Consider the following 13,941-nt stretch of genomic DNA (forward strand, 5'->3'; position numbering starts at 1 on the left):
CACCTCAGTACTTACTTTCCCTCTGAAAATTTGTGAATTGGCAATACCAGACCTCAAGATTGATAATTGGATCTCCATGGGCATCACTGATATTGGTCAACTAAAGAAAAATGATGTCCTTGTTGACTTCGCTTACCTACATAAAGAGTTCAACATTCCCAATGCAGATTTTTATAAATATTTAAGAATAAGACACTTACTACAATCCCCAAGGATTTTTCACTTCATCTCGAATAATCACTCTTTATCAGAGTGGATTAATATGTCACATAGATTAGATAAAGGTATTACTAAAGGATATCAACTATTGAAAGAATCAAATATAAACCCCCTACAGCATATCTTAGATATGTGGAATGAAGACCTGGGTATAGCCCTTTCAGACGCAGAATGGATTGAAGCTTTTACCTCTGTCTCTAAACTCTCTAAGTGCTCAGATCACTTGGAAGGAGCAAGAAAAATAATGTACAGATGGTATAGAACTCCTGTCTACTTGAATAAAATTTTCCCAGAGGTTTCCCCCGCTTGTTGGAGGTGTGGTCACGTTTGTGGTTCATATCTTCACATGTGGTGGAACTGCCCAACAGTAAGATGTCTATGGAATACAGTCTTTAAATACATTTCAACTCTAGCATGCCACACTATAGAGCCACTTCCTAAAATGGCTCTTCTATCGGTAGGACTTATAGATCTTCCTTTTCATTATAGGACCATTGCTAGTCATTTAATATTTGTTACCCGCTTAAAAATCGCAGCTTGTTGGAAATCTGGTTCCTTACCTAACATTAATAGAATTTTTAGAACACTAGATAATAATTGCTTATATGAGGGCCTATGGGCATCGGCTAAGAATTCTAAGACTGTATTCTTAAAAAACTGGGAAGTTTGGCTGGACGACGCTAAATGCAACATCCCCCTCAATGCTTTCATTAGACTGTAAAACTATCTATTATTATACCAGTATACTTGCCCGCATCTTTGTACCTGTTTAACTTAATTTACTCAAAATATTATGCTAATTGCTTTATGATGTGTAATTCTATACTGCATTATCAGCTTCCATAAGTGCCTTAATTATTCATGTACTATAACTTTTTACATGTGACTGAATGCATTCATTTGTAACCTACTGTTGAAAATGTTAATAAAAACTATTGTTCAAAAAAAAAAAAAAAAAAAAAGCTGTTTTAAGAAAGTTGTCTTGTGAGTATGGACAAATAAAAAGTTTTAAAGAAGTATTATGGAGCTTCACTATTGCAGAAGCCATTCTTGTCCACAGAATACTTTCAGGAATCTGAAGAAAGGAAACACAGATTTGTCTGTGGTATATACCATTTGAGTCCGTGTGGGGACTGAACCAGATTGTATGGAAACGTGGCTGTTTCGACAGAATAAGAGCAACCTACCACGGAGAGATTACATTTACGCCTTGTGTGATACGCAGTGTGTGAGTACAATCAGTGCAATGCAGGTTATTGTTACATACGGATTTACACTATTATAATTCCATTGGTTGCAGGATATCTACTTGAGGGGTATTTGCAGCCCTCAGGCTCTCTCTGCAAACGAGGAAGTGAGAAGGATTAAAGAACTTGCATACTGACCTGGACCAGAAGCGCGGTCCGAACCCTATATATTGTACCTGTTTATAACGTGATTGAACCCACATCACTTTTCGGACCTGCTGCATAACATTATTGCGGACTGGTGATATATTTATTTCTTTATTGTATCTTGGTGGGACACACGCCGAGTCCAGCAATTATGGATATTTTTGATTTTAGAGCCAATATGGTATGCGATGTTGAAAGTATATTTACTGTAAATGAAGGAATGAAGGAAGAAAAAATGATGGGGGGTTTGTTCGTAGAACTAGAAAAAGATTTGTGTAAAGAGATCAGAACCACCTGGGAAGTCTTATCCTTGGAGAAATATCTTGCGGAGGGTAAGATCCCAGAGGGTTTACGATGGCAGCTCCCCCTGAATACAGAAGATCCTAAGGACATAGATGATTGGGAAAAACTAATGGATTTCTGTGGCTTCAAAGCCATGGAATTCATTATAAAAATACGCAGACAAAAACTAAAAAATATAGGACAGAATATAGAAAAATTACAAGAAAAACTAAAACCCTTCAAAACAAATAAAGAATACATTAAGCAAAGTGAAAAATGTCAAGTTAATATTACAGTAGTAGACAAAGAAATAAAAGAAAAAAAACAGAAAAAATATCGCAAAACATGTGAAGAATACGAGAATAAGAAAATATATAAATGGAGATTCAGGTCAGAAGCAAATGGGAAGACCAATTATTTGGAAATGGGTGAGCAGAGAGGAGTAGAGGAAAGGAAATATAGTGTCAACATGAGAACTAATGGTTATCCCAGACAACAGTGGGGGGAATGGGATGTCAGCAGAAGAAAGGAACATTATGGGGATCGACCCACTGATACATGGGGCATGCAACAGTATGGCGGAAATAACAATGGGTATGGGAGGAATGCCAACCATTACCAATGGCCTAATGTAAGGAAACCATACCAACAATATGGGCGATATAACAGTAATCCTTATAAATTTGTAAAAGAGGATATTATAGATAGGCAGGTTAATAGGGCCAGACCTATGGAAAGGGGGGAAGAGCCTAGAGTTAAAGTACAAGAAGAGAGGAAGTTAGATCAACAGAATTTTCCACACCAAGCGATCAAGGGTGTACAGAGGGAGGAACAAGAAAAACTCGAGAAAGTAAAAGAAAAAATAAATACAACCACACCGAATATAAATACACCGCAAAAGAGAAGGTTCACAGAGGAAAAAGAGGGGGGAAAAAAACACAAAATCCGCGAACAAAAAAAGCAAGGTGTGAATGATGGGATATTTAATCTCAGCAGACACACCTTGTCGGAACCCGAAAAAGCGGTACTTAGAAAAGGGTTAAAATTCGCGCCATCGAAAAGTTTAAATAAATTTGATGCCTTTGTAGACATCCATAAGTATATCAGGAAGTTGAATATAGCCAAATTTTTCGCAGGAAAGGAGTCAACTAATAACCAGAATAATATAGAAGAGAAACAGGAATATATACATACAAAATTAAAAGATAAGTCAAAATTTTATCCGAAAAACAGAAATAATGAATGTATAGATGCCTTTAAGAGAAGCATCTTGAATGAATTGGAAAAAATAGATGCAAAAAAGAAAAGGGGCAATTTAACCAAAAAAGAAAAAGATGCACTAAAAACGTTACAGGAAAATTCAGATATAATAATAAAACCTGCGGATAAAGGGGGTGGGGTAGTAGTTATGAATATTGAGGACTACGAAGCAGAGGTCCTAAGACAGTTGGGAGATAATAAGACCTATACCGTGCTGAAAAAAGACCCCCTCCTAGAATATAAAAACAAACTACAAACTCTGGTGAAATATGGTGGTGAAAAAGGCATCCTGAGCAAAAAAGAGATGGATTATTTAAATATAAAAGAACCAATGACCCCAATTATCTATATACTGCCGAAAATACATAAGAGTATTACAAATCCCCCCGGGAGACCGATAGTTTCGGGGATCAATTCTCTTACTAGTAGATTGACAGAGTATATAGATAATTTCCTGCAAAAGTATGTACCAATAGCACCTTCCTATTTGAAAAATAGCGGGAGTGTGGTTGAAATAATAAAGGAATTACAGGGAATTGGGGACAATACATGGATGGCCACCATCGATGTATCGTCCCTATACACCATCATCCCGAAAAAACTAGGATTGCAAGCAATAAGAGAAACCCTGTACAGTGACCCTGACATGACTAGGATACAAGCGGACTTTATAGTACGATGTGTTGAATTCTGTTTAGAACATAACTACTTTTGGTTCAAGGATCAGTTTTACCTACAGAAGGTCGGGACGGCGATGGGGGCGAAATTCGCCCCCAGTTTCGCTAACATCTTCATGACCAGGTGGGAAAAGCAGTTCATTGACCCCGAGCTAAAAAAATCCAGTAAAAGGGGATCCCTAAAAACCTGGAAAAGATATATAGACGATTGCCTGGTGATATGGGAAGGGGAAAAGAACCTACTTGAGATCTTCATTGCCAATTTGGAAAATAAAGAATGGAATCTTAGCTTTACCAGTACGATCAGTGCGGTTGCTGTGGATTTCCTGGACCTTACTATATATGCCGAAGAAGGACGGCTCAAAACCAAGACCTTTTTTAAACCAACTGATGTAAACGGCTATATAGATTTAACGAGCTGTCACTATGCCCCTTGGTTACTTAATGTACCGAAGGGACAGGTCCAGCGAATCCACCGCAACTGCACTGATTCTGCGATTTTTAAAAAACAGAGCAATGTAATAAAGGAGCGCTTTGTTGAAAAGGGCTATAAAAATGAAGACCTGGAGAGGTGTATAAAAGATATAACAGAACAGCAAGAGAGAACTCCCAATAGTAAACCTAAAAAAATTGAGAAGACCATGGATTTTCGTTTTTCATTTATAACCCAGTTCACACAGTGTTCTGGTGAACTGAAAAACGCAATCAGAAAAAACTGGTCGATTTTAAAAAATGACCCAATTTTGGGACGTGTTATTCCTGAGCAACCGACAGTCATCTATAAAAAGGCTCCCAACCTAAAAAATAAATTGGTACACAGCGCCAATCGTTCTGAAAATAAATATAAAAATAAAAAAATGAAAAATAGCTTTAATTGGTGTGGTTTTTGCATTCCATGCAAGAACAGAAAAAGAACAGAAAAATTACAAAAGAGTACGCTAATCAAAAGCACCAATAAAGATAAAAAATTAGAAGTAGTAGGTGAGATGACTTGTCATAGTAAAGGGGTTGTATATGTACTGGAGTGCCCTTGTGGCCTCCAGTATGTTGGACGGACTATTAGACCTCTAAAAGTCCGCATACAGGAACACATAAGAAATATAAAAAAAGGTCTTGAAAGTCATGGAGTATCGGCCCATTATAAAAAATACCACCAAAAAAACCCAGAGGGTCTAAAGTTTATGGGAGTGGAATCCGTACAAAACCATTGGAGGGGAGGCAGTCTTTTGGAAAAAATCAATAGGCAGGAAACCAAGTGGATATACGAATTAGGTACACTACAGCCGGGAGGTCTAAATGTAGATTTTGACCTGCAGGCTGTATTGAATTAGTGAAAAAAACGTTATACTAAAAAGCATGCTCATGGGAATGGGGACGTAACTACATGCGTCTTCTTTCCCCTGGGGATGAGGAGAGTCCAGTATAGGGTTAATAGCAGGATGGGAAAATACTGTGGAAGAATACACCTGATTCCTGATTAGTTGCAAGGAAGGAATAAGAAGGTGGGGGAGGGAGAAAACAAGTGTGCCCCTGACGAAGCTCTAGGAGTGAAACCCGGGTCGGGCAGAAGCAGCAGACGCTGGGAATTTTATGTGTTTTAAAAGCTGTTTTAAGAAAGTTGTCTTGTGAGTATGGACAAATAAAAAGTTTTAAAGAAGTATTACGGAGCTTCACTATTGCAGAAGCCATTCTTGTCCACAGAATACTTTCAGGAATCTGAAGAAAGGAAACACAGATTTGTCTGTGGTATATACCATTTGAGTCCGTGTGGGGACTGAACCAGATTGTATGGAAACGTGGCTGTTTCGACAGAATAAGAGCAACCTACCACGGAGAGATTACATTTACGCCTTGTGTGATACGCAGTGTGTGAGTACAATCAGTGCAATGCAGGTTATTGTTACATACGGATTTACACTATTATAATTCCATTGGTTGCAGGATATCTACTTGAGGGGTATTTGCAGCCCTCAGGCTCTCTCTGCAAACGAGGAAGTGAGAAGGATTAAAGAACTTGCATACTGACCTGGACCAGAAGCGCGGTCCGAACCCTATATATTGTACCTGTTTATAACGTGATTGAACCCACATCACTTTTCGGACCTGCTGCATAACATTATTGCGGACTGGTGATATATTTATTTCTTTATTTTAGAAAAATAAAAAAGTTAGGACTATAGGAAGGCGGGGAGTGAAAAACGAAAACGCTAAATGAAAAATGGCCCTAGCCTGAAAAGTTTAAACATTTACAATATGAGGACCTTCTCAAGATGGCTTGTCTGCCAGTTCTCTGAGGCCAAAACTGCTTTTCCTCACTTCCCATACACACTTGTTGTAGCCAGCAGCTCCCTTTCAGCCAATCAGATTGGATTACTGAGAGACACGCCTCCTCACTCTGAAGCCTAATGCAGGCATGCAGTGTGAAGGACCGCCCCTCCATCTTCCTGTCTTCTTAGCCGGAGACAGACAAGCCATAGGAACTGTCTTTTAAGGGAGCAGTGGAAAGGGACAGGGGACATTAATGAAAGCTGTTATTATAAGGTAATTACGGATCTTTTGACAATCATTGACAGACTAACTCAGGTATACATGCCTAGCTCTAATAAACTAGCAAATAAAAAAAATATGACAGTTACACTTTAATGACTTCCTTGTATAATTACATGCTGAATGTATTACCAGAAGAGGATTTATAATGACTCTTGTTAAAAATGATAATTGTTGTTATAGTGAATACCTGACTAATTGATAATAACACAGAACAATGATCTCCTGTCCAGGTTACGGTGCAGACGGTGTGTAGTGGTCGGAAATGGGCACAGGCTAAAAAACAGCTCTCTGGGTGAAGTCATTAATAAATACGACGTGGTGATCAGGTAAGAGGAGCTGTGTCACAGGCAAAGGAATAATAGATATAACATTAGAATATATAACATACACTAAACTGTTATATAGAATGCTTCACTTTTTAGATTTTATTTGGACAGACCTATGATCAGTGACTTTTGCCTCACTGACTGACATGTAGTCTGAAGTCCACCTTTCTTCTCATCAGAGGATCAGACGATAGCTCGGACTCATCCTCAAATTCATCTACCTGATCCTTACCCTACATAAATATGCCACCCACCATCTGACAAATTACCCATTTGGTGGGTGACTGTATCTTTTATGCGGCATGAAAAATTATCCGTTGTCGGTAGCATATCACCCTTTGTAAATAGGGATGTTCTGTCGACAATAATGAAGGTGTACGTGCCCAAACCATCGTATTGATGATCATATATTGCTGATTGGTGCTTGTTATGGGTATAAAACAAGGACACTAAATGCCCCTTTTACTCAGGCCGTGGAATATTATCAGGGATGGATGTTCGTACGGACACGCCTTATAAATGTGTCGCCACCGCTTGTTCACAGTGTGATTGCATCTTTATGTGCCACATAAAATCCTTGTGCAAACAGGGATGTGCTGCTGTCAAACAAGGAAACCGTATGAGGACAGACAGTCGTTCAGCCCCAATGCTCCTGCAAAGCTGCTGGCCACACGCTTGTTCGGCCGGCATCTGTCTCTCCTGACTGCCCCCTACACATAAACTCTTGGCTTGGCCAAGCGTGTGGGTGTTTTCAGTGGAGCGAGTGGAGAAAGCAGCTGCCAGACACCTCGCCCGCCTCTATTCTTTTCAGACACCCCTGGCAGCAGCTTATATCCCAGAAGAACAAAAGGACTGGGCATTGAAATTCAATGACCTTGATCCCTCTCTCCTCCGACATCTGTTGAGAGAGAGTTGGGAGCTTGTATCACATGTACATAGATTGTCGGCCGCTACTTCAAAATGGGGGAGATTTATCAAAAAACTGGTGTAAAGGAAAACGGGCTTAGCTGCCCATAGAAACCAATCAGTTTTCACCTTTCAATTTCCAAAGGAGCTCTGAAATATGAAAGGTGGAATCTGATTGGTTGCTATCGGCAACTAAGCCAGCTCTCCTTTACAGCAGTTTTGATAAATCTCCCCCACAGAGTTCGACAATTTGAATGGGGCCTTTAGGGGTATTATTCATATTATATTGGATGATTAATAAAAACAAATCCCATACAATTTGTGGCTGTAGTAGAATTTCCAATATAATATACAGTACATTGTATATGCAAGAAAAACTCCATCCAAAGCTGAAAATTGTGAGTAAGACTCTCACCTACCCGCTATATAAAGTGAATAATAACTTCAGTGTATAATACACAGCCAGGTTACAAAGCTGACACATGACGATGCAGAGGGTTCCTAGGTGCCAACTACTGCCATGTTATCATTACCGAACACATTCTGTTGGTATCTAAATAAAACTGTTTATTTTAAAGCATTGCAAACAAAAAATCCAGACTATACTTGCCAAGTGTTAACCTGGCAGCTGCTATATCTATGCACTATGCAATGTATCAGCCGGCCAGAAGCCATCTTCAGGGGAACAAAAAATATCCCTTGTCTTGGGGAAATTGGGAAAGAGAGCAGATGTAGATATAGATATAAAAGCGGGGGATGGCAGTGCAGTGTATGGATCATGTATGACAACCTCTGCCCACTGCTGCAGCCATAGTCTGAGTCAGTATTATTAGGGGCGGGGAACGTGTTGGAGCCCAAGACACACAAAAACAATCACTATGGGGAAGATTTATCAAAAGTGGAACAAAGAAGAACTGGATTAGTTGCTCATAGCAATCAGATTCCACCTTTTATTTTCCAAACAAGCTCTGAAAAATGAAAGGTGGAATCTGATTGGTTGCTATGGGCAACTAAGCCAGTTTTCCTTTGCTACAGTTTTGATAAATCTCCCGCTAAATGTTTCCACTGATTGTGTAACTTGCAGTAGTGTGGGGGAGGGGGGCTAATTTAGTGACTATATTCCGTGAAGGAAAGATAATCCTACCTAGAAATGAAGCTACAGTAAAGGAATGGATGTACTGGAAATTTTCTCCTGAAGTCCTAATATCTGCATTCAACTCTTCCAGCCTAAAAGGGGTGGACTGACCATGGCTCCTACAGGGAAATTTCCCAGTGGGCTGATCCCCTGGTGCCGCTAGGGCCTTCCTCACTGCCACCAGCCAGGTATATCATGATCTGATGCTCTCAGAATTAAGTCTCGTTCCAAGAGCTATAACTTTTTTATTTTTTCATCTATATAGCTTTATGAGGGCTTGTTTTTTACGGGACAAGTTGTAGTTTTTAATTGCGCCATTTTGGGGTACACATAACTTTCTGATTAACTTTTATTAACTCTTTCTGGGAGGGAGATGGGGAAAAATAGCAATACTGCCACTGCGTTTTTACATTATACATTTTTTGGCGTTCATTTTTCGGTACAAATAACATAATATCTTTATTCTCTGGGTCAGTACGATTACAGTGATACTAAATACTTATAATTTTGTTTACGTTTTACTACTTTTTTTGCAATAAAACACCTTTTATTAACCAAAAAAATTATTTTGCATTGCCACTTCACAAGACCCATAACTTTTTTTTAGTTTTTTATATGGAATTGTGTGAGGGCTTGATTTTTGAAAGACAACTTGTATTTTTCATTGGTATGATTTTGGAGTAAATTCCGCTTTTTGATCGCTTGTTATTACGTTTTTTTTTTCGGTGGAAACTAAGAATAAATTCGAAATTCTGTCTTTTTTTATTTTTTATTTTTTACGGCGTTCACCATAGGGGATAATTTATGTAATATTTATGTAGTCCCGGTCGTTACGGACGCGGCAATACCAAACATATGGGGGATATTTTCTTTTTGCAATTTTTTTCATTGAAAAGCGTATTTTCAATGGAAAAAAAAAGCCTATTTTTTTATTTTATGGAATTTTTTTTATTTAATAAATGTGTATTTTTTTTCTATTTTTTTTACTACTTAATAGTCCCACAAGGGGACTATAATATACAGTATTTTGATTGCTTTTAAAATGTAATGCATTATCTCTATAATGCATTGCATTTCAAAAGCAATGCTATTCGAACATTGACCAGCAGGCTGCGCCAGAGAGGCACAGCCTGCTGGAAGTAACTGAAGACAGGCTCGGGGCCCTGATCGGAAGTGAGGTAAGCTTCCTAGTACATCAGCACCCCGCGATCGCATTTTCGGGGTGCTGATGGGAGACAGAGGGAGTCCGCTCCCTCTGTCACCACTTTACATGCGGCGGGCGCCATTGCGCCCGGCATGTAAAGGGTTAAACAGCCCGGATCGGCACTCCTGCCGTTCCGGGCTGTTAGAGCAGGGACCCGGCTCTCATGTGAGAGCCAGGTCCGCGCTCCCCGCTGCACGGGGGAGCCGTGCAGCGCTTAAACTGGGCCGCCGTAAAAACGCGGCGGCCCAGCCTAAGGCCCCTTAGTGACCGCCGTAAAAACACGTATGGGTGGTCACTAAGGGGTTAATGTAGGTACTTAGGTACTTATGTACCTGACCAGCTGCTGCAGGTGCCTTCCTGAATTCAGCTGTATCACCACCCTCATGATGGTGATAAAGTGGAATACTGCGGCAAGGGAGGCAGTATTTTGTGCTGCACTGTGGTATTTGATTCTGCTGGGGCAGTATTTTGTGCTGCACTACAGTATTTCTATCCCTGCCTATTTCTGTTGTCTCTGCCTACTTATGGTGGCCCTATCTACTTGTGTTGCCCCACCTTCTGTCAGTTTGGACTCGCCTACAACATGAGGCCAATTTTAGTTTTTTTACCAGGACCAATTTAAGTTCCTGCAGCCTAATATCACTTTAAGTAACCCACTATTTGGAGTTCCTGCTCCAAGAGCGATCCAGGTTACCAAATTACTTCCCATGTCCGAGCTGAATAACATATCCACCTTAACCATTCCTCCTACATTTTCCACCCATAGTTGGGATCATCAAGAGGATAGAAAAATGTATAGCATTAGGCAGCCAATCAGCAAGTGACGCTGATCTAAAGCCTGCTTAACCAAAGAGATAGATTATGTACAAGGCCAGCCATTCATCAACAGAGGCTCCTCCAGCCCATGGTTAAGCCAACTGGAATGTGTTGTATATACCTAGAGCGGAGTAGGAGACTGGCTGTCCTAAGGATCTACAAGCGTCTTGCGCAAAAACTCATTTCATAACTGGGTTTAGGATAAACCTTAGGAGCTATCAATATGTGTTAATGGCAGCTAAGGGCTGATGTGGTCCAAAATTCAGAGTACGCCCTAGACCAGGGGTACTCAACTGGCGGACCAAATACGGACCGCGGCCGCCAGTTGTCCGGACCCCGGCCATCCTTCAGAGCGCTCCTCCTCTCCTGCACACTGTGCCGTGCAGGAGGAGGAGCTTACCGGCGCACTTCCGCCTGTCCCACAGCGCAGTGAGACAGGCCGGCTTCCTCCACATGTAGCGCTCCGCCTCCTGCACACTCTGGTACGTGCAGGAGGAGGAGCTTACCGGCGCACTTCTTCCTCCTTCACAGGGGCGCAGTGAGAGACGGCTCCCTCCACATGCAGGCACCAGCTTCTTTCATCCGGCACCTGCACGTGGAGGGAGCTTTCTCCCTCAGTGCGCTCACAGGTCCCTCCTCCTCTGCAGCAGCTGCAGCAGGTAAGGGAGCTTCAAGCTCCAAAGGACACTTACGTGCTGCTGGAGAGGGGAGGGACATCACCACTGCCACCAATGAAATAAATGTCACATTTGGGAAGGGGGGGGGGGGGGCGTGGAGAGGGCTACAGAGAGGCGGGAACACGTCACTGACTGCAGGAAAGGACTCCAGTCAGTGTCGTGTTCCCATCTCTCCTGGGCCATCTTCTTTAAAATTAAAGGTAACCTGATTAAATAAAGTGATTAAGCCCCATCAAACCATGATAGTTTTGTTCCGCATCCAATTCCCATTATTGGGGCATTGGATGCGGACCCCTTAGTTTCAATGGAGCGGAAAAAGATGCAGACAGCACACAGTATGCTGTCTGCATCTCTTGTGGCCCCATTGTACTTAAGGGGCCGCATCCAATCCCCCAATAATGGGAATTGGATGCGGAACAAAACTATCATATGTCTGTTCTGTGGCTTGGGTTGCCACCCGGCCAGTAGTTCACCAGCAAGGCTGGTATTTTAGTTCCCTTGCCGGTGCCAGAATTTTCCTGTAAGGACTGTTAGGGTACTTTCACACTTGCGGCAGGACGGATCCGACAGGCTGCTCACCCTGTCAGATCCGTCCTGCCGCTATTTCGCCGGACTGCCACTCCCCATTGACTATAGCGGGAGTGGAGCTACGGCGCAGCATGGCAGTGCACGGCGTGAGGCCGCCAGATGAAAAAGTCGGACATGTAGTACTTTTAGTCTGGCGGCCTCTCACCGTGCTGCGCCGTAGCTCTGCCCTCATCCCCATTATAGTCGATGGGCACAGAGCAGCGGCACGGCGAAGTAGTGGCAAGATGGATCTTACAGGGTGAGCAGCCTGTCGGATCCGTCCTGCTGCAAGTGTGAAAGTACCCTTACTAATGAGCGCTTCCATCATGGAACGCCCATTAGTACAGTCGTTACCTCCACCGCTACTTGTGCTAGTAAAAAAATTAATAAAATTACGGTACCTCCACCTCCATTTGCTCACGCTGTGGAGAACACTCCCTGCTGACTAGAAGCTCAGGACAGGACCTACAAGACGTCATCACGTTGGAGCACCGGTCCTGAGCTTGCAGTCAGCAGGGAATGTTCACCGCAGCCAGGTGAATGCTAATTTTATTTTATTTTTTTGCAAAAGCAGAGAAGGGGGGCATTACTCTTACTGAGGGCACTAATGGGGACATTATTCTTACTGGGGGCATTATTCTTACTGGGGCACTAATGTGGCCATTACTAATTCTGGGACTTACCCGGGGCGCTCCACTATAACGTCAGAGCGCCCCACGCGCATGGATCACATGATCGCATGGCATCTTTACTGTTGGCGTTCAGCTCGGACCTTCACCTGACTGCCGACCCAGGTATGTGGACCTTTAATAAAACTAGTTGAGTACCCCTGCCCTAGACCCTTCTCCCTGATGCTTCTACAAGCGTGTTGTGTGAATCAGTATCGGCCCTCTTGTTATTGTGATAATACATCTGTTTATTTGTATGCTCTCTTAAAAGCTACGGTATGTCTGAGTTTTATCATAAGTTTTACTGATTCTCTCTTGTTAATAGTAGAGATGAGCGAACTTCTGTTTTAAGTTCGGCGTCTAAAGTTCGGCTTCCGGTTAGCGGAGGATCCCGATATGGATTCCGAATTCCGTTGTGGTCCGTGGTAGCGGAATCAATAATGGCCGTTATTGATTCCGCTACCACGGACCACAACGGAATTCGGAATCCATATCAGGATCCTCCGCTAACCGGAAGCCGAACTTTAGACGCCGAACTTAAAACAGAAGTTCGCTCATCTCTAGTTAATAGCACTTAGTTCAATAGCCAAGGCTATCCAATTCCTGTTTTAGCTAATTTTCTTTTATTTAAAACATAACATTTATCATTTGCTTTAAGAACATTTATATTGCCCAAAAAAAAAGAAAAAATTTAAAGTGGCCATATGATTGTTTCGTTTTTTGCTATAAATTGTTTTCATGCATCAGAGATATCATAGAGATATTTACTTCATATCCCCTTAAAGGGGTTCTGCAGATTTTTTAAACTGATGATCTATCCTCTGGATAGATCATCAGCATCTGATCGGCGGGGGTCCAACAACCAGGACCCCCGCCAATCAGCTGTTTGAGAAGGCAGCGGCGCTGGCAGTAGCGCCGCGGCCTTCTCGCTGTTTACCGCAGGCCCAGTGACGTCACGACTAGTATCACTAGCCTGGGCGGAGCCAAGCTCCATTCAAGTGAACAGAGCTTAGCCCCACCCAGGCTATTGATACTAGTCGTGATGTCACTGGGCCTGCAGTAAACAGCGAGAAGGCCGCTGCGCTACTGCCAGCTCTGCTGCCTTCTCAAGGGGGTCCCGGGTGATGGACCCCCGCCGATCAGATGCTGATGATCTATCCAGAGGATAGATCATCAGTTTAAAAAAAACTGCAGGACCCCTTTAAGTAAATGTGCATTGGCTATACTACAGTAGATCCCAATTTGCCTAGTAACTATGTT

The 13,941-nt window shown here is 42.1% G+C and overlaps 1 protein-coding gene across 6 annotated transcripts in view; it reads left to right on the forward strand.

Annotated features, from left to right (window-relative positions):
* LOC121000900 (CMP-N-acetylneuraminate-beta-galactosamide-alpha-2,3-sialyltransferase 4-like) overlaps positions 1 to 13,941 on the forward strand; it is a 295,630-nt gene that overhangs the window by 258,007 nt on the left and 23,682 nt on the right. For all 6 annotated transcript variants that reach the window (XM_040431673.1, XM_040431663.1, XM_040431688.1 and 3 more), the window contains one exon: positions 6,613 to 6,708. In XM_040431673.1, the coding sequence (XP_040287607.1) occupies positions 6,613 to 6,708 (96 nt within the window). The remainder of the gene's footprint in view (positions 1 to 6,612; positions 6,709 to 13,941) is intronic.

This window comes from Bufo bufo, chromosome 1, assembly GCF_905171765.1.
Source record: "Bufo bufo chromosome 1, aBufBuf1.1, whole genome shotgun sequence".
Classification (NCBI taxonomy): Eukaryota; Metazoa; Chordata; class Amphibia; order Anura; family Bufonidae; genus Bufo; species Bufo bufo.